Source organism: Perognathus longimembris, chromosome 13 (assembly GCF_023159225.1).
Source record: "Perognathus longimembris pacificus isolate PPM17 chromosome 13, ASM2315922v1, whole genome shotgun sequence".
Taxonomy (NCBI): Eukaryota; Metazoa; Chordata; class Mammalia; order Rodentia; family Heteromyidae; genus Perognathus; species Perognathus longimembris.
In genome coordinates, this window is record NC_063173.1 from 63,519,977 (window position 1) to 63,539,638 (window position 19,662).

Here is a 19,662-nt window from a genome sequence, read left to right on the forward strand (position 1 = left end):
ACACCTGCTTCCCCCTGGAGGGTGGTGCCATGCACGCATCTTATAGCCAAATTTTTTTCTGTAGGAAATGAAAGAGGAAGAAAGCAAGGTAATGAGGGGACTCTAGAGGATTTTTCCAGTCTTCTCTCACTCCTCACCTGGTTTCCAGAAAGGTGTCTGAGGCTCCTGTGGGCTGGAAGGGGGCTTGTTAATTTCTGGTAGCAGCTGGCAAACTACTAGCTCCTCCCAGAACACCTGGGCGTGGCAGCAGGAGCTAGGGAGGGGTGAACTCATGCGGAAGTCAGGTAAGAGAACTGGCAACTTCAAAGCCACTCTAGCCTGCCTGCTCAGGGTCCCAGCCTCACGCTGAATTCCTGGACACCGAGAAGGGGCCACTCTGGCTCTCCTGCATGGAGGTCACAGCCTCACGCTGAACTCCCAGACACGGAGCGGAAGCCAGCATGCAGGTGAGCACAGCACACCATAGGTCCGACCTGCATTTCCTACCACCACTTCACCCTCCAGGGAAGGCATCTGTGGAGCTCCTGGCAACCTGGCAGGCCTGGGAGAGGGTGGCCAGAGACATGAGCTGACTTGGGACTGATGGAGAAGGCTGGGAATGTGGCAGAACCCACAGAGGCAGGTTTCCAATTCTGGGGAACCCAGGGCTGGACTTGAGTGTGTGCCCTGAGATTGCTTGGCTAGAGTCCTCAGGGCAGGTTGGCGCAGCATGCATGCTGAGACCCCCCCCCCCCCCACACAGACTGCAGTGATGCAGAGGGGGAAAGCCTGTGGGGTCAGGGTGGGCTTCCATGAGTCGAGGCTTGAGGTTGTCAAGGCCAGCACAGTGGACCTTCTGTTGCCTGGATCCTGCCCGAGGCAGAGGCTGGCTGCAGGATGTTGGACTTGGGTTCTGGGGGTCAGAGTGGTAGGGGAAGGAATGACAACCTCCTGGAAGATATTCTTGCTCCTCTCCGTGGCCAAGAGGTCACCTGGGGCCAGTGCTAGGGGATGAGCAGCTTGGGAAGAGGCTGTTGGAGAGGCTGAGAGTGAAACCAGGTTTCCACTCTGCACTCTTGCTCCAGGTGTGGGCCAAGCAGGCGCCACTCCCTCCACCTCTGCCCAGGTGTGGGCTGAGCAGTCAGCCACTCCCTCCAGCTATGCCAGGGCCCTCCTGGCCCCTTCAGATCCAGATCTATCTCCTGACTACTTAGTCTGGCATGCCTGAACTAGGATCCCCTGACCACCCTTTGCCTCAAGATGGGGGTGGAGAGACTGAGGAGTCGTGGGGAGGACAGAGAACAGTCTCCATTGTCTGAGGTGAGTACTTCAGTCCTTAGAAACTCAGAGGACTTGAGGTCCCAGCTCCTGGCGTGGTGTGATCATATCCACCCCCTCTCATTTTCCTTCCATGGTCCCCTGTTTCCTTTGCTAAATTCCAAGCTTCCAAATCCCCAGAGTGACTTTCCCTGATCTAGCTCCTGCTGACCTCTAGCCTCAGCAGCTTGGCCTTTATGCTTCTGAAGTGCTGCGAACTGAGTCATGAGAAGTACTACTGATTCCCCAGATGTTACCAAGTCCTCAGAGCTGCTATAAGTGAGTCAGTAGGAATAGCTATAAAGTCCTCAAAGGTAGAGGTGGTAAAGACTGAGTCCTTGGAGGTACTGTACTGAGACTGAGTCCCTGGGAACAGTGACTACCAGTATTCAGAGGTGCTAAGGGCTTGGAAGTACTGAGGACTGAGTCACAGATACTAATTGTACCTTGCCTCTCAGGACCATCTCCTATACGGTCCTAGCTCCTAAGAATACTGCCCTCACTTTTTTGCCTCCCAACAAAGGCTAACCTCTGGGCCACCTGCCCCTGCCAAATAGACACCCAGTGATCCAGCCACTGTGTCTACTTACCACACACACTGCCCTCAGGCAGCACAGACCGAGCTACCTGGTTGTTGTCTGGGGACAGTGGGGGTAGACATAGAAAAGGATGGGCTGGTGGGTGACAGACCACTAGAGGCAGATGGGAGGGTGGCCATGGGGAGGCAGAGCTGGGGAGTGGGGGCAAGAATGGCCTCTGTGTTGTGTGCACTGTGGAGTGGAATGGTACCCTTGGTGAACAGTGAAATTGGAAAGTGCTCAAGGGCCCATGTCCAGAGGGCCTGGAACAATGGCCAGCAGGTTAGATGTGATCTCAGATGAGGTGGGCTACCCACGAGGACCACATTCTTCTGTGTGCAGCTAAGGAGAAGCCACAGGTGTACAATGTGTAACTGGCCAACTAGGTGGCAGAGATACCCCTGCCAACTCTGACCCAGAGGCTGGGTAGGAGGTTGGCAGCCAGAGTCTGGCCTGCCCAGCTCCACTTATTCCTATCCCTGGGGTGGGGGGACAGTCCCAGGGAACTGTGTCTCCAGAAGCTTCTTCATGTAGAGCCAGTGGGCTCACCCATTGGGATGTGGTCCAGTGGGTCCCAGGGCCCTTTTCTGTGTGCATGTGGCCTGTGAAGTTGAGGGACGGGAACGGCAGAGAAGATGAAAGGAATTGCAGTGGCTGGAAATGTGGCTTTGTTCACCTCTTCCTGCCTGTGAAGTGGGGTGACATCACCCTGTTCTACAGATAAGGAAACTGAGCCTTTGAGAGAATTGGCCACATCTGAGCCATCTGCCTAGAGCCTGAATCCTGAACCTGGTCTACACCAATTTCTGTGGCCCCTGATGAGCCCACACACTGGTCTGCAGCGTGAGAAGGCCAGATACTGTGGACGGGGACACAGAGGTCCCTGATATTGTGCCTCCACTGCACAGAACTGCCTGTCTTCTGGGTGCTGGTGGCTCACACTTGTCATCCTAACTATTCAAGAGGCTGAATCCTGGTGTGAAGCCAGCCTGGGTAGACAAATTTGAGAGAGTCTGGTCTTCCATTAACCAACAAAACCCAGAAGTAAAGACATGGCTTGAGTGTCAGAGCACCAGCCTTACATGAAAAAGCTAAGTAAGAGCAAGAGGCCCAAGTTCAATACCCAGAACACCCCACCCCTGCATGCACACACGTGCACACACAGCTTGATGGAGCACAGGTGATCCAATCCACCCCCCACCCCCAAGACCTCAAGGGCAGTACTGAGAAGCTGGTGGTGTCAGGCTGAGGGCCAATGAGATGTGGCTTTGTGAACAGCTCTGGAAGACTGCTGGACAGATGGGCAGCCTGATCTAGGAAGCTTGGGCTGTGGCCATGGAATGAGACTAGAGATGCCAGGGTGTGGGGCATCAGAGTTTCAGGGCTGGGACCTGTTTAGCTGTGGGCTGGGCTGTGATGGAGTGAGTGCTGTCTCCTTCTCTCAGCAGCACTGAGGGCAGCTGAGCTAAGGACAATCTTATGCAGGTCTTCAAGGGTGACAAACCCCTATATCCAGGCTCCCTTATGATTTGAATTCCAAAGTCCTGTCCAGTCTAGGGTTCCTGGCCTGGAAGGACCTGCCTTGGTTCCCTCCTCCCCCCTGTCCCTCTGGCTTTGAGAGCACGCTGATGTATGAGAGAAAAAAGGGAACCTCTGCTCAGCCCCAAATCAAGCTCATAAGAATCCATTTCCCAAACTAGGAGAGAGTGAAGGAAGGGGTGACATTGTCCAAAAGGAAGTGTGCTGGAAGCTGGGCGCCAATGGCTCATGCCTGTCATCCTAGCTACTCGGGAGGCTGAGATCTGAGGATCACAGTTCAAAGTCAGCCCAGGCAGGAAAGCCCATGAGACTCTTATCTTCAATTAACCACCAGAAAACTGAAAGTGGTGCTGTGGCTCAAGTGGTAGACGCATTAGCCTTGAGCTGAAGACCTCAGTGACAGTGCCCAGGCCCAGAGTTCAAGCACCACAACCAATAAAAACAATAACAAAAAAATGTGCTCGCTACCTGACTTATCAAATGGTCATCCCCTGTGCATCACCTTTATATACCAAATTTTAAAAAAATTAACAAGAAAAATATACGACATAATTATGGATTATGACCAGAGCATGTGCTATGTGTCCCATAAATAAGTAGTAAATGTTTTTATGATAACCAAAGTAAATATATAATACACATAATTATAATTGAAAAAGGTCCATTTCCCTCACAGATTCATCCCGTATGACACCCGCTTGAACTCCTGTTGCAGGCAGCTATCCAGTTGGGTGCCAGGAACACCTCCGCCACCTGACCTATGTTTGATAATTCATCTTCCTCCCTGAAAAGACACAGGTCTGACTGAGCACAGATTTCTCCCTTGACCCAAGACCGGGGAGAAGTTTCAGTCACCAAGTGCCATGCCTGGGCACAGGTGTCTGTGGGCTGTCTTTGGGAGGCCAAGAGTACCTCCCAAAGTGTAGTCTGGGGTGTAATCCAGGGGGAGGGTGGGAGAAGACAGGAGTTAGGCAAAAGGTGGACAAAGGACTGTGGACACCTAGACTAGCACAGTGTGGTGATGGGGCCCACGAGAGCCTGGGACTGCGACCTTGGGCCGCCCTTCTGTGGTAGCATCAATGCAATCCCTGACTTCTGTGACTGAGACAGAGGGGCAGAGCCAGCCTTGTTTTGAACATTCCTGAAAAAAAAATCGGGCATTGGCTGGGACCAGTCGCACACGCCTGTAACCCTAGCTACTCAGGTAGCTGCGCTCTGAGGATCATGGTCTAAAGCTAGCTCAGTCAGGGAAGTCCATGAGACTCTTTTCTCCAGCTAACAACCAAATGTAGGAAGTGGAGCTGTGGCCATGTGGTAGAGCACTAGCCTTGAGAAGAAAAGCTCAGGGACAAAGCCCAGACCCTGAGTTCAAGCCCCAGTACCAGCTCACGCATGTGCACATCCCCTTCCACTCCCCCCCCCGCCCCCGCCACAGGCATGGTGGCACACAGAGACCTATCTCAAAAAGAAACAAACAAAAATACACAGCTTTGCCTGTTAATTGCTGTTCAGTTTACTGTTATAAAATTGTATTACATTGCAAGTAAACATCTGAAAGTCATTTTCTTTTTTGTTGTTGATATATTTCTTTTGCTATCTATCTATCTATCTATCTATCTATCTATCTATCTATCTATCTATTTCTTTCTTTCTTTATTTTTGCCAGTCCTGGAGCTTGAACTCAGGGCTTAGGTACTGTCCCTGAACCTCTTTGTGCTCAGGGAAGGGCTCTACTACTTGAACCACAGCACTACTTCTGGTGTTTTCTGGGTAGTTTATTAGAGATAAGAGTCTCATGTACTTTTCTAAATGGGCTGGCTTCAAACCATGACCCTCAGATCTTGGCCTTCTGAGTAGCTAGGTTAACAGGTGTGAGCCACTAGCACCTAGCTAAATTCTTTATTTTTATTGTAAAGGTAATGTACATAGGGTTACAGTTTCATAAGTCAGGTAAAGAGTTCATTTCTTTTTGGACAATGTCACCCCTTTCCTCGCCCTCTCCCAGTTGCAAGTCATTAAAAATAAATAAATAACACACGAGAACAAAAAAAAGAAATAAAAAAATAAAGAGTTTGTTTTCCAGGATGGGTTCAAACTTGCTGTGAGCTATGGGGTCACACAGCTGTTCTCAGCCCCCACTAGCTTCATCACCCATACTTGCTCTCTCCTCCTTTCCACTTTCCAGCCTTCCAGTCCCGTGTGGTAGGGGTCACTGTCTCCTTAGCTCCACCTGAACTCCACAGAGTTCCTCCGTGCCGGTTCATGTCCTATTTGTCCAAGTTCCTCCCCATGTGAGATGAGGGGAACTACGTCCCATCGCCCATATCCTGTGAGGTCCCTGATGTCCAGTGACACCTCAGGTGACTTCACCATCCTCACCTGGATCAGTTCAGGATGTCTGCCTCTATACATTGCTCTCTCTCTCTCCCCTCTCTTTTCTTCCTCTCTTCTCTCTCCCCCATCCCATATTATTTTTAGAGTACAACCATCAGGAGGAGGAGAATTAGGTCCATCTCCTAGAAGATGTGTGATTACTGGCTCCCCCCCTTCACATTGCCATGACTGTGCCGGGATGTGCCGGCATGAGTGCAGCTGAGGGCCCCTTGTCAGTCAGAGGCTTTGAGGCTTGTTTAGGACTGCTCGCTTGCTCAGTCTGGGTAACAGTGCCACACATTCCCCAAATTTGTGCAAGGGTATGTTTACCACCAGATGGCAGAAGACCAGAACAGTGTTCCTGGCTCCCTGGCCTTTGACGGTGTCAGACTCCTCAACTATGGGCAACTGGTGCCTCTTGCCACCTGAGCTGTGTGTCTTTTGTTCCAAGGTTGTTACACCTTCACTTCCTAGCTTCTCTTTAGGGCTTGCTTCTGTGACTCCCTGCTTACATCTTCTGCCACATCTCACTCACTGCTTCACTTCCTCAATCTGAGCCTCACTTCCACCTGGATTACCTTGTGGCCAACTTGTTTCTGGTCACCCTGTCCCCAGCCTTGCATAAGGGTGGAAGCCTTATCCCTGGGAGCCAGAGCACCTGCTCAGAGGTTGCAGGAGGGGCCTTTCAAAGATCCCCATCCCTCTCTCTGTTCCCAGGGTGAAGAGAGCCTTGAGATCCTGGTGGGGGCAGAGGGCGACAACTTCCCACTGATGGAGATTAGCAGTGGTGAGGTGGGTCTGATGAAGATGGGCACGCTTGAGTTGGGTCTATTGGAGACTGGCACTGGTGAGGTGGGTCTGGTGGAGACTGGCACTCATAAGGTGGGCCTGTTTGGGCCTCTGGGGCTTGGTGTCACCCACCCAAAGCTGCTTCTCTTATCCGGCGCCAAGCCTTGGACTCATATTTCCTTCCCTGTGTCCTGTGCCTGGCCATAGCTTCACATCTCCTCCTCCAGGCTGAGGCCTCTGAGCAGTGGGACTATGTCCTGGTGGCCGATCGCCAGACTCAGCAAAGCTTGAAGCAGAAGAAGAGACAGCAGGAATTTCTGGAGCAGCTCCAGAGAAAGGGCTTCCACTTGAAGGTAGGTTTGTGCCCTGCAGGGGCAGCGGAAGAGGCTGGGAAGTCATGGGCTGGAGAGTTGCAGGGACAGTCCATGACCTGTGCCCTTGCAGCAGGGGACAGGTCAGTGGCTGTGGATGAAGGGGGTGATCTACAGTGGGATAGAGAGTCCCATGTGGCTTCCCCAGATGGTAGAAGACCGGAAACAGGTGTTCTTTGGGATTCGAGCAGACAGTAGGATCTTTGACCTGTACCGAACTCTCCTTGTGGAATCTGAGGGTCCAACCCCCAATGAAAAGCTGGCCAGGTAAGAGCCAGTCCTGGCCACTGTAAGGTGAGAGGCTGTGTCCAGAGCCAGGGCTGGAAGTATCCTCACCCCCCAGGCCTGAAACAGGCTGAAACATTCTGAAGTCTACCTTTGATTATGTTCCTGAGGACACAGGATCAAAGCCAGCTGTTAAGTGAGGGGAGTGGACAGGATTTAGACAGGCCCAGCTGTCCTTTCCTTCTGAAGCCATAATCTCCCACAAACCCCTGCATTCTAGCTCAAAGGCCCCTCCCAGCACATCTGGGCCCCACCTTCTGGATGCAAAGCCTGGTAGAAAGAGGCTGCTATGTCCCCAGATACCAGCTCCTTCACTTACCTCCCCTGGCATTTCCTGTCCCCTACCCAGCCCCAGCCAGGCCTCCTAGGGCTGGGGCCTGGCCAGTGGGCATGGACAAAGGGTGCTCTTGAAATCTGATCATGAGGCAATGTGACCTCCTGGGTCCCAGACCTGGTTAGGAACAAGAGCAACAAGAGGAAGTCAAAAGAAGAGGCAATTTGGTGGGAGTCCTGAGATACAGCCTTGGGGAATCTATGCACTTGTGGAAGGAGTTGTGTTTCAGACACATATGCCTGAAGAGTATGTCTTCCAGTGCGGCCCTGCAGTCTCACATCTGACTATGTGGCCATGGGCATGTTACCCAGCCCCTTTGAACCTCAGTTCTGACGTAGGCAAAATGGGGTTCGAGTGCAGGAAGATTCAGCATGTATTGGAATGTGCTGGGGTCAGAGGTATGGGAGGCATGATCAAAAGTTCAGATTTCGGGCTGGGAATATGGCCTAGTGGCAAGAGTGCTTGCCTCCTACACATGAAGCTCTGGGTTCGATTCCCCAGCACCACATATATGGAAAAGGGCCAGAAGGGGTGCTGTGGCTCAGGTGGCAGAGTGCTAGCCTTGAGCGGGAAGAAGCCAGGGACAGTGCTCAGGCCCTGAGTCCAAGACCCAGGACTGGCAAAAAAAAAAAAAAAGTTCAGATTTCATCTGGGAACCAGGCTAATAGCAGGAGTAGGGGAAGGAACCTTGCTGGAGCCCTGCCCTGGAGGCCCCTGGAGGCCCCACTCCTGGAAGCTTTCAGAAGGGCGAGTGGGACCCCCACTGATTCATGGGCTCTGGGCTCTGGTCATTGCTCCTAGGCTGGGGGCTCTGCTGGGACAAGGGCGGGCCTGGGATGGCTGTGCCGGAGGACAGGACAGGACCTGGAGAGCTGGGCCCACCCTGTCCTCACCCTTGGGTTTCAGGATCCAAATTGTGAACTTCATCCTGAACTGCAAGACAGCATCTGGTGGTGAGGATACTGGGCAGGTGTCTGGGAGGGTACTACATGTGCAGGTCCCCTTTGCCCTCTGCCCCTGTGATGCAAGGCTGCCTGTGACCCCTAGACACCTTCGACGATTTGGTGAAAGACAGGGTCTTTGAAGACAGGTTCCCCCTGCACAAGGTGAGAGTTGGGCTGGCCCAGAGAGGGATGGGACCTGGGGGCTTGAGGGCAAGACTCTGAGGCAGGAAATTCTCACTGTCTATCACCTAGGTCCAGAGGGAGGAAAAGCTGAAGAAGTGGGCCCGGTGGAGAAGCATGTTCCATGAGCAACCAATCAATGAAATCAGGTAATATTGCCCTCAGGAGATCACCAACAGGTCTGTGGCTCAGCCAGCCTACCTAGAGGTGCTGATGCTAGCAGCCCTTCCCACACGTTACCATGCTCCACGGTGCAGGACTGCCCGCTGGAGGGAGGCCCTGACAGTATAGCTTGCCTATAGGAACTATTTTGGTGAGAAGGTGGCACTCTACTTTGCGTGGCTCGGCTGGTACACTTACATGCTGGTGCCTGCTGCCCTGGTGGGAGTCATCGTCTTTCTGAGTGGGTTCGCCCTGTTTGATGCCAGCCAGATCAGGTAGGCCAGGTGCTGGGGACTGGAGGCTAGGGATATGGGCCAGGATGGGGACAGGGACCCAGTAGGGCCTTGCATCTGGGAAAAAGCAGTGCCAGCCCCATCTCTAAACCCTTAGCAAGGAGATCTGCGAGGCCAACAGCACTTTCATGTGCCCCCTTGGTGACCACACTGACGAAATCCAAAATCTCTCGAGTACCTGCACCCATGCCAAGGTTTGCTGCAAACCTAGGGTCTGGGCATCAGCTGGTATAGTCTGTCTGCCTGGGAGCTTGGGTGGGAAGGACAGGAACCAGGGTTCTCTGCACAGCTAGACTTTCTGCTCCCTGGGGGACACGGGTGGAAGGCCTAGCACAGTCTGTGCCTCTCCCCAGCTCACCCACCTCTTTGACAACGAGGGCACTGTCCTGTTTGCCTTCTTCATGGCTCTGTGGGGTGAGTCACTGCTGGGCATCCTGTTGAGTTCTGAGGGATGGCTGGCCTGAGCTTCAAGGCTCCTGCACGATCACCCCCAGGCATCTGTGATACCTTCTTATCTCTATGCAGCCACAGTGTTCCTAGAGATGTGGAAGCGGCAGCGAGCTCGAGTGGTCCTGCATTGGGACTTGTATGGGTGGGATGAAGACCAGGTAAGGAAGCTAGCAGCAAGGGTCACCTGTACCCAGTGTACCCTGTGGCCTAGGCCAGGGGCCCTTGTCTGAGCTAGGTATTGCAACTACGGCATGGCCCTGTCTCTGAGGCATATGTCTCCCCATGTCTGAGGCACATGTCTCCATGTCCTCCTATGTCTGAAGAATGTCACCCCATGTCTGAGCTGTGTCCCCTGTATTTAGTGTGTTCTCTCACGTCTGAGGCATGTATCCTTCCATGTTGGAGGTCTCTCCTTCTGTATCTGAGGTGTCTTGTGCCTTCCTTCCAGGAAGAGATGGCTCTTGAGCTCATTAACTGCCCTGACTACAAGCTCCATCCTCACAAACACTCCTACCTGCAAAGCATGATCATCCTGGTCCTGTCTCTGTTCATGGTACTGCTGGAGAGTCAGTGATGGGGCTTCAGACCTGGCCACACAACCCTTCCACATCCTGTCCACCACTGCCCATCTACAGATCTGCTTCCTTATTGGTATGGCCCACGTGCTGGTTGTCTACCGAGTGCTGGCTGCTGCCCTCTTCAGAAGCATCCAGGTGAAGCAGGTGAACACAGCAGTGGTGGTGACTGGAGCCCTGGTCCACTATGTGATTATTGTCATCATGACCAAGGTAGGGAAGAGACTGGAGGACCCCAGGGGCTCTGGTGAGATGCCAGGCAAGCCCTACATGGTGGCACTCTTTTCCGGCAGGTCAACAGATTCATGGCCCGGAAGCTTTGTGACCTTGGTGAGAGAAGGGCCCATCCCTCTCTGGGGACGTGGGGGAAGACTCAGGCTCAGGTTCTTGGGGCTGTGACCAGAGATGGGATAGCTTCCTGCTGTTCTAGTGCCTCCTATTTGAGAGGTGAGGGCCACAGGTGTCCACAGTGGTATGGAGAGAGACAGGTAAGTAAGGGGCTGCTGCATCTCCTTACAGAGCAGCCCAGGACCTTCTCCGAGCGAGAGAGCAAGTTCACCATCAAGTTCTTCACCCTGCAGTTCTTCGTGCACTTCTCCTCTCTCATCTACATCGCCTTCATCCTGGGCAGGTGTGCTGCCTAACTAGCTTACTCTGCCTCTGTCATCATCCTGGGTGCCTGGCTCCCTCTGCCTCCACCTTCATGGTTTGTTTCCTGCCTTTAAAAAGTGAACAGATCTGGTTTTTTAATTGTATAAAACAATTCATGGGCTTGGAGTGTGGCTTAGTGGTAGAGTGCTTGCCTAGCATGCATGACGCCCTGGGTTCAATTCCTCAGCACCACATATATAGAAAAAAGCCAGAAGTGGTACTGTAGCTCAAGTGGTAAAGTTCTAGCCTTGAGCAAAAGGAAGCCAGGGACAGTGCTCAGGACCTGAGTCCAAGGCCCAGGACTGGAAAAAAAAATCATGCCCAGAACTTGTAGAAACTCAATATACAGGGACCCCATCCCAGATTCAAGGCCTCACTGGTGACACTGCCTCAGCCTTGGGTCTTTCTGGCTTCTTGGCATTTATGGTGCACAAGATACCTGCTGGAAGAAGTGGTTTGGCCCCGTTGGTAATTAGACTTGTGCTTCACACAGAAACTTGCAGAGATATATTCTGCCCAATGCCCCAGTCCACCCACCCTTGTATGGGGTGCAGAGAGCCATGAAGAGGCTGCCTGAGAGGCGGCCATGGCTCCCACTTCTGATCCTAGATATGCAAAAGTTGGAGATTAAGATCAGGATGGAGAATAGCTCAGGCAAAAAGTTAGCAGACCCAATCTGAAAAATAACTGAAGAAAGAAAGGAAAAAAAAAAAAAAAGAAGGCTGGGCCGGGTACTGGTGGCTCATGCTTATAATCTTAGTTACTCAGGAGGCTGAGATCTGAGGATCATGGTTCAAATCCAGCCCAAACAGGAAAGTCCATGAGACTCTTATTTCCAATTAACTGGAAGTGGCGCTGTGACTCAAGTAGTAGAGTGCTAGCCTTGAGCCAAATAGCTCAGGGACAGTGTCCAGGCCCCAAGTTCAATCTCACAGCTAACAACAACAAGAACAAAAAAGGCTGAGACAAGGCCTCATTCTGGAAAATGTTCTACATCTTGAGCCACATCCATCCTTTATCACTATCCTCTTATATAACTGGCCTCTCTCCTGTGCCTCAGTATTCCCAGCTCTCTACTCATGTCCAAGAACCTTTAAAGGGCTGAGTTAGATTTTCCTAGCAGATGGGATGGGTCTTTACAATAATGACTTATTTCCAACCCATACTCCCACAGGTATTTCATGATCATCAGATCTACACAATGGCCCTAGGGACAGAGTTGTCTGATGTCTTATCCTCATTTCATAGACAAGACTACTGAGGCCTGGATTGGTTAAGAAACTCTCTCAGGGTTACACAGCCAATAGGTGATAAAGCAGAAAGTTTGGCTCTGGAGCTTAGCTCCTCAGTTGCTGCTCCTGGTCCTGTCGGAAAGATGTATTCAGAGGGAAAGTCTCCTTTTTTGTGTAGTGAGCTTTATCAGAGGATCTTTGGTGGCTGCTGCTTTTCATTTATTTGTTTGTTTGTTTATTTATTTATTTATTGCCAGTCCTGGAGCTTGAACTCAGGGCCTGAGCATTTTCCCTGGCTTCTTTTTGCTCAAGGCTAGCACTCTGCCACTTGAGCCACAGTGCCCCTTCTGGCCTTTTCTATATATGTGGTGCTGAGGAATCGAACCCAGGGCTTCATGTATAAGAGGCAAGCACTCTTGCCACGAGGCCATATTACCAGCCCCTGGCTGCTGCTTTTCATACCATGTTTAAAGTGGTCTTCCTTCCAACAGTAAAAGCACCTTGGCTGTGACTAGCTTTAGATGTTTATGGTTTGGCAGTCTTGATTCATAAGGACTTTGTTTTGCTGTGAGAGTGAAGAAGCCCATTTTTCTCTATTTCTCTATAAGCAGCCTGCTGTCCCCAAACCACGCTCCTTGATTGGCCCCTGTCAGCCTTCCCTGGGAAGCTGTGTGCTACCTGCAGCCCCATCAGTTGTCCTCCTGTGCAGCTTCCCATGGGTACTCAGAATGCCAGGCTGCAGCCTGACTATGCTAAGATCACTGCTCTGTGGCTTGAACACAGGGCTTTCCATTCTTGCTTACCTTTCTTTCTTTTTCTTTTCTTTTTTTTTTTTGTTTCCTGACTGGGAATTGAATCTTGCTTACCTTTCTTGCTCATAGTTGATGTTGTACCATTTGAGCCATGCCTCCAGTCCAGTATCTTACTGGTTAATTGGAGATACAGTCTTACAGACTTTTCTGTCTGGCTTGGCTTCAAACTGCAATCCTCCAACTCTCACCCTCCTTAGTAGTATGGATTATAGGTGTGAGCCATTGGTACCTTTTCCCTTTACTCTTTTTTGGTGGGGATAGGGAGGTTTAGTTTCTTTTTTTTTTTTTTTTTTTTGCCAGTCCTGGGGCTTGGACTCAGGGCCTGAGCACTGTCCCTGGCTTCCTTTTTGCTCAAGGCTAGCACTCTGCCACTTGAGTCACAGCGCCACTTCTGGCCATTTTCTATATATGTGGTGCTGGGGAATTGAACCCAGGGCCTCATGTATACGAGGCAGGCACTCTTGCCACTAGGCCATATCCCCAGCCCAAGGGATAGTTTCTTAGAGATAAGTATTTTATGGACTTTTCTGGTTAGGCTGGCTTTGAATCTTGATCCTCAGATCTCAGCCTCTAAAAGAGCTAGGATTACAGGTGTGAGCCCCTGGTTCCCAGTTCTTTTCCCTTTTTTAATGGTTATTTATGCTTTTATTATTTTATTTTTCTTTGGATAATGTCATTCCTTCCTTAGGTCTCTTCCAGTTTTTTCCTCCTGTCCCCACCTACAAGTTGTATAGTGCATTTTCAACATAGTTTCCACTGAGTTCTACTGCTCTATTTGTTTACCCTATGTCCCTCCATTTCCATGCCCACCACCTTTTATTCTTTTAGATGAACTTTTGAATCTTTCTATCAAACTGCCTCAACATTTTTAGGATTTGCTTTAGTATTATAGTAAAGATATAGATGGCTTTAGAGAGAATTGACCAGGATACTCTATTAGTTTTCTGCTGCTGCTATAACAAGTGACAACAGCCTAGTGGCTTTAACAACATAAGTAAATTTATCATCTCACAGCTCTTGTGGGCCAGGGTTCCAGATGAGTCATACCAGAAACTCAGAGTGCTCACAGACCTGTTTCTTTGGAGGCTTGAGGAAAAGTCTGCTTTCTTGCCTTTTTTTAGCTTCTGGAGGAGCCAAGATTCATGGTGTTCTCTTCCATCTCCAAAACTACCAATGTCAAGCCAGGTGCTAGTGGCTCACCTGTAATCATAGCCTCTCAAGGTTGCTGTAGTCTGAGGATTGTGGTTCAAAGCCAGCTCAAGCAGGAAAGTCCATGAGGCTCTTATCTGAAAGTGAAGCTATGGCTCAAGTGGTAGAGTGCTTACTTTGAATGCAAAAGCTCAGGGAGTTCAAGCCCTAATACCCTCACGAAGGAAAACAAAACAAAACAAAATAAGAAAAACCTGTCATACTGAGTCCTGACTTAGCCACCCCTTTCCCCATTTAAAGGCTCTAAAGTCCCTGAAGTCACGTTGAGCACCCAATAACTGAGAAGGATGGGTAAGCTGACTGGCAGCCTTCATACCATTTGCCATATCACTAAGATTCATTGCCACAGGTTTCAGGAACCAAGACTTGGCTATCTTTAGAGCCCATTGCCCTCCTGGGAGAGCAACTCTGACTTCTATTGAAACTGGATTCCTTTGAATTCTTCATTATGGTACAGTTTTCTTCATATAGCTCACAAGATTTCTTATGAATTTCTTTTTTTTAATTTTTAATTTTTTTAATTTTTTTTTTTTTTGCCAGTCCTGGGCCTTGGACTCAGGGCCTGAGCATTGTCCCTGGCTTCTTTTTGCTCAAGGATAGCACCCTGCCACTTGAGCCACAGTGCCACTTCTGGCCTTTTCTATATATGTGGTTCTGGGGAATCGAACCCATGGCTTCATGTATACGAGGCAAGCACTTTTACCACTAGGCCATAGTCCCAGCCCTCTTATGAATTTCATTCTGGTTATTTAAGATTTTTTTCTTTTCTTTTAAAGACAGGGTCTTACTATGTATACTAGGCTGGTCTAGAACTAGTGAGCCTCTTGTTTCAGCCTCCCTAGTGCTGGATTAAAGGTGTGCACCATCACATTTGGCTATTTCACAATTTTTCTAATGTCTGAGACTTATTTATCCTCTCTTCCTCTCCTCTCCTCTCCCCTCCCCTCCCATTTCCCCTCCTTTTCCTTCTCCCCTCTTCTCCTTCCACCCCCTCCTCCCCTTTCCACCCTCTCTTCCCTTTCTCCTTTTCTCTTCTTCCTCCTTTCCTCCCCCTTCCCCCTCTCCTCTTCCTCCCCTTGCCCTCCTCTTCTTCCTTCCCCTCCCCCTCTTGCTCTGGCTCCTTCCCCTCCAGCTCCTCTCCTTCCTTCCTAGACAGACACTCTACCACTTGGGCCTTTGTCCCTAATAGTGTGTGTGTGTGTGTGTGTGTGTGTGTGTGTGTGTGTGTGTGTTTTATGTTACAGAAAGCAGGAAAACTTTATACATAAACTTTACCATCATGTATAGTTTCTCTGGGGGTAGAGAGACCACACTCAGCACTCCTTGTCTACAAATGTGTCTGAGCCTGTGGATGCCCACATGAGGCTGAGCATGTGCCTGCTGCTCAAGTAGGCCCCTCAGGATCTGAGTTGGATGCCACCTCTTGTCACCTCTCTTGTCTCATGGCCAGGGTAGCCTCAGGGTGCTGCTCTGCCTCCTCCCACACCTCTCTCTCCTCCCTAGGATCAATGGTCACCCTGGAAAGTCCACGCGCTTGGCGGGTCTGTGGAAGCTGGAAGAGGTCAGTATCTGAGTCCCCTCCTGTGTCTGAGTCTCCTTCTTCTCTAGCTCTCCCCCCTAATTTCTTCTCTGGCCCCCACAGTGCCATCTCAGCGGCTGCATGATGGACCTATTTGTGCAAATGGCCATCATCATGAGTCTGAAGCAAACACTGAGCAATTGCATGGAGTACCTGGGCCCGTGAGCACAGCCTCTGCCCTGTGGCCCACCCCACTCAGTGCCCATTCTCTGTGCCCCTTCCCCTCAGCTCCCACTGGAGTGTCTTCACTCATTCTCCTCCCCTTAGGTGGCTGGCCCACAAGTATCGTGCCATTCGGACCAGCAGACACAGCTGTGGGTCACGGGAGCCTGAGCTCCAGGAGTGGCGACACAATTATCTCCTGAACGCGGTCACAACCTTCAGCCTGTTTGATGAGTTCATGGAAATGAGTGCGTGGGGGAATTGGAGGGGAGGGGTAGACTTTGGCATCCTGGGCCCAAATTGATGTGACTGCCTCACAGTGATCCAGTATGGCTTCACCACCATCTTCGTGGCCGCCTTTCCACTTGCACCACTGCTCGCACTCTTCAGCAACCTGGTGGAGATCCGCCTGGATGCCATCAAGATGGTCCAGCTGCAGCGGCGCCTGGTGCCCCGCAAGGCCAAGGATATTGGTCAGGAGCTGACAGGCTGGGAAACAGAGGGTAGATGGGAGGAGCAGCTTCTAGGTTTGGGTTTGGCACTGTGCACACAGGTGCCTGTGATGGTACTGATTTTGCCATATCTCAAGCCCATGCCTATGATGGTACAAAGGGGCTCAAGTCCCTTTGATCTAGACAGCTGATCCACCTACTGGGCTTGTCAAGGTTGAGAGTTGAGCCTGGGAAGCTCAGTTCCCAGGCAGAGACAGGGCTGGCTCTTCCCTTAAGCCTCCAGCATCTGCTGAAGGGTTTGCAGCCCCCAAGGGATCATGTGGAAGAGCTGGTCTCTGAGGGATGAGAAGGAGTGGGTAATAAGAGACACCCTGATGGTGTCAGAGGTACTGGGATGCTGGATATGGAGAGGAGAGAGAGGCAGTCGGAAGATCTCTGCTTAGGCCCAGGTTTAGGTATCCTGCCTTGGGTGGGGGCCCTGGAACTAGAACAACCTGCTGAGGAGTTCAGGAGGAAGATGGGGGATGAGAACACCCGAGTCCCTCTTGTTTATGCCAGCGTGAAGGGACTGCAAGAGGCAAAAATGACACTATATCTGTCTTGGCTGGGGATTTCTGAATGAATAACTTGACCCCCGTTGCTGCATTGGGGTCACCAGGCCCTTGGCCAGCCAGGCTCCCAGTCTTTGGGGGACTGTACCAGGCTCAAGTTCCAGAGCCCACTGCTCTGACTGCCTCACCCCACTGCTCTGGCCCAGGGACCTGGCTGCAGGTGCTGGAGATCATCGGTGTGCTAGCGGTCATTGCCAATGGGATGATCATTGCCTTCACTTCTGAATTCATCCCCCGAGTGGTCTACAAGTACCACTATGGCCCGTGTGGATCACGCTCCAACTCTACAGGACTAGGCTCCAACTCTACGGCAGAGTAAGCCCTCAAACCATTGAGAGTTTCCCAAGAAACCAGCCCCACCACGGTTAAGCCCCAAGGAGCCCAAACCCTCTCTCCCGGAATGGCTGGACACTGCCAGTGCTACCTGGGACTATAGTGAGGCTGGAGCCTGGGGATTCCTTGCCCTGCCCACACTGACCTTTAGATTCTAGGCTAGAGCCCAGAAAGACTGACTAGACACCTGTTGGGGTGGGAGGTCCTGGAGTACAGCTGTTTCTGAATGGTTCCCTCCAAAGTTAGACTCTCTGCTTCTGATATAAGGGGACAGGGCAGAGGCATGTCTACTTCTTGCCTTGGACCATGCACCTAAAGATTCGGTATCCTGAGGAAGCTCCAGAAGTGCTCCCTAGACTCTGGGGGGGGGAGGGGGGAAGACAGTTGGTGGTACCCCAGCAGACTCTTTCCCTGTGGGAAGATGGAAGAAGTCCTCTATGGTGCCTGGTCCAATTGTCCCTCAGACTCTGGGTTTCAGCACCTGAGAGGCCCTGCTAGCCCCAGATTCCTGTCTCTGCAGCTGCCTCACTGGCTACGTCAACCACAGCCTGTCTGTTTTCTATATCAAGGACTTCCAGGACCAAGACAAAAAAGGGAGATGGGGAAATGTGACCCATTGCAGGTTTGGAATATTCTCACCCCTCCCCTATGATTGCCTTCTAAACTCCTGACCCCTGACCTCAGGTTCTTCCCTACCTAAGGTACCGGGACTACCGGAATGACCGTGACTACAACCTCTCTGAGCAGTTTTGGTTCATCTTGGCTATCCGCCTCGCTTTTGTCATCCTCTTTGAGGTGAGCCAAGTTAAGAGGTTTGGTGGAGGTAAGGCAGCTCTCTTCAGCCATGCTACCTGGCTGCCAACCCCTAAAGGTCCTGTTTAGCCCCTGTCCTTACTAGGCCTCCTGGCCTGCCCCATCCCCAGCATGTTGCCCTGTGCACCAAGCTCATTGCTGCATGGTTCGTGCCTGATGTTCCCCAGTCAGTGAAGAACAATGTGCTAGAGAAGAAAAACTTGATGCTTCGGAAGAAGATATGGTAGGGTTGGCTGGGCTGGGGCAGGCCTCAGGGAGGGTCCACAGAGGACCCATTCTTTGAACTTACCAACCTACCTGCTGGCAGCTCTAGCTCCAGGAGCACAGATGTGTAGACAACCCTGAACAGGTGGAGAGGAGCCTGGACTACGAGCTCCCACTTCCACAGCCTGTCCCTGACGTCGACCATGTTGTGGGAGGTGTGAGAGAGCCCAGTGCACCATCTTGGGAGCTGCATGCATATGTGGGGGTGGCTACTGGAGCACATGTACATGTGCGTGGCCACAGCAGTCCCTCCAATAAACGTGGGTATATGTGGGACATCCCTCGACGCCCTAGGCAGCCTTGGTATGTGTGCAGGTTGTGGGAGTTCTATGGAGGTTCTATGGACACCTGTGAGCAACACAAGTGTCCCTGTGGCACCTGCTCCATTTCTCTTAGAGATGAGCTCGGCACCACCCTAATTTGAATTCTGGGTGTCGCAGTATCCACAAAACTAGGGCATAGGGCTTCTCATGAAGCTGGAAAACTGGCCTTGATTCCCTGGGCCTTCCTCTGCTGGCTACTAGATCCCAATCTTGCCCTGCTACAGTATCCTGGCTGGTGGGAGACTTCCAAGCCCACGCACCCCCCTGGTTCTCCCTGAGGGCCCTGGCTGGTGGGCGGCTCCCAAGGACCCCCCCCTCCCTGAGGGCCCTGGCTGGTGGGCGGCTCCCAAGGACCCCCCCTCCCTGAGGGCCCTGGCTGGTGGGAAGCTCCGAAGCCCACCCCCCTGGTTCTCCCTGAGGGCCCTGGCTGGTGGGCGGCTCCCAAGCCCACCCCTCCCCTCCCTGAGGGCCCTGGCTGGTGGGGCTCCCAAGCCCCCCCCACCCCGGGTCTCCTTGAGGGCCCTGGCTGGTGGGCGGCTCCCAAGCCCACCCCCCTGCTTCTCCCTGAGGGTCCTGGCTTCTCTCAGCCAGCAAACCTTCTATAATAAAACCCAGCTTATTTGTGTTGATTTCTGAGTCTCCTGCTGCAGAAGAAACAAGTTTTCCAGGGGTTACATTTGCCCTGTGTCAGTTTGCCGTGGCTGGCGTCTCCCTGAGGGAGGGGTCAGGAAGGCCACGCTGCCTGCCCCCAGGCTTTGGGGTGACAAGAGGAGACAGCGGGGCCGGCTCGGATGGGTCACGTAGGCTTCCAGGCCGGAGGGGCAGACGGCAAAGGAGCCCCCGGACTGCGGAACCCGGCCACGGCACCACGAGCGCCTAGCCTCCGGGTCTGGTTGGACGGGCTGGGCCGCCGCCCCCAGACCCGGCGGGCCGGCCGAGGTCGGAGCGCGGAGCGCGGCGGGCCCCCGGCGCAGGCCCGCCCCCACCAGCCGCGGGGCGGGGCCGCACCTGCCGCGGGCGGCGCACCTGGCCAGCGGGCCCCGCCCCTGCGC

The 19,662-nt window shown here is 52.2% G+C and overlaps 1 protein-coding gene across 5 annotated transcripts; it reads left to right on the forward strand.

Annotated features, from left to right (window-relative positions):
- Nucleotides 1-332: 332 nt before the first annotated feature.
- Nucleotides 333-18,860, forward strand: Ano9 (anoctamin 9). Of its 5 annotated transcripts, XM_048360065.1 has the most exons (23): nt 333-446; nt 6,504-6,578; nt 6,803-6,928; nt 7,095-7,240; nt 8,472-8,518; nt 8,613-8,671; nt 8,762-8,838; nt 8,992-9,126; nt 9,242-9,338; nt 9,498-9,558; nt 9,670-9,752; nt 10,043-10,147; nt 10,230-10,382; nt 10,463-10,499; nt 10,689-10,800; nt 15,577-15,634; nt 15,716-15,813; nt 15,920-16,062; nt 16,135-16,287; nt 17,024-17,172; nt 17,731-18,005; nt 18,134-18,246; nt 18,331-18,860. In XM_048360065.1, exons 7-21 carry the CDS (start codon nt 8,807-8,809, stop codon nt 17,860-17,862), a joined length of 1,548 nt encoding a protein of 515 aa, XP_048216022.1. In that variant the 5' UTR covers nt 333-446; nt 6,504-6,578; nt 6,803-6,928; nt 7,095-7,240; nt 8,472-8,518; nt 8,613-8,671; nt 8,762-8,806; the 3' UTR covers nt 17,863-18,005; nt 18,134-18,246; nt 18,331-18,860. The 5 variants fall into 5 exon arrangements, with proteins under 5 accessions (XP_048216022.1, XP_048216025.1, XP_048216023.1 ...); XM_048360068.1 differs by lacking the exon at nt 8,613-8,671; XM_048360066.1 differs by lacking the exon at nt 7,095-7,240.
- The last annotated feature ends 802 nt before the right edge of the window (nt 18,861-19,662 follow it).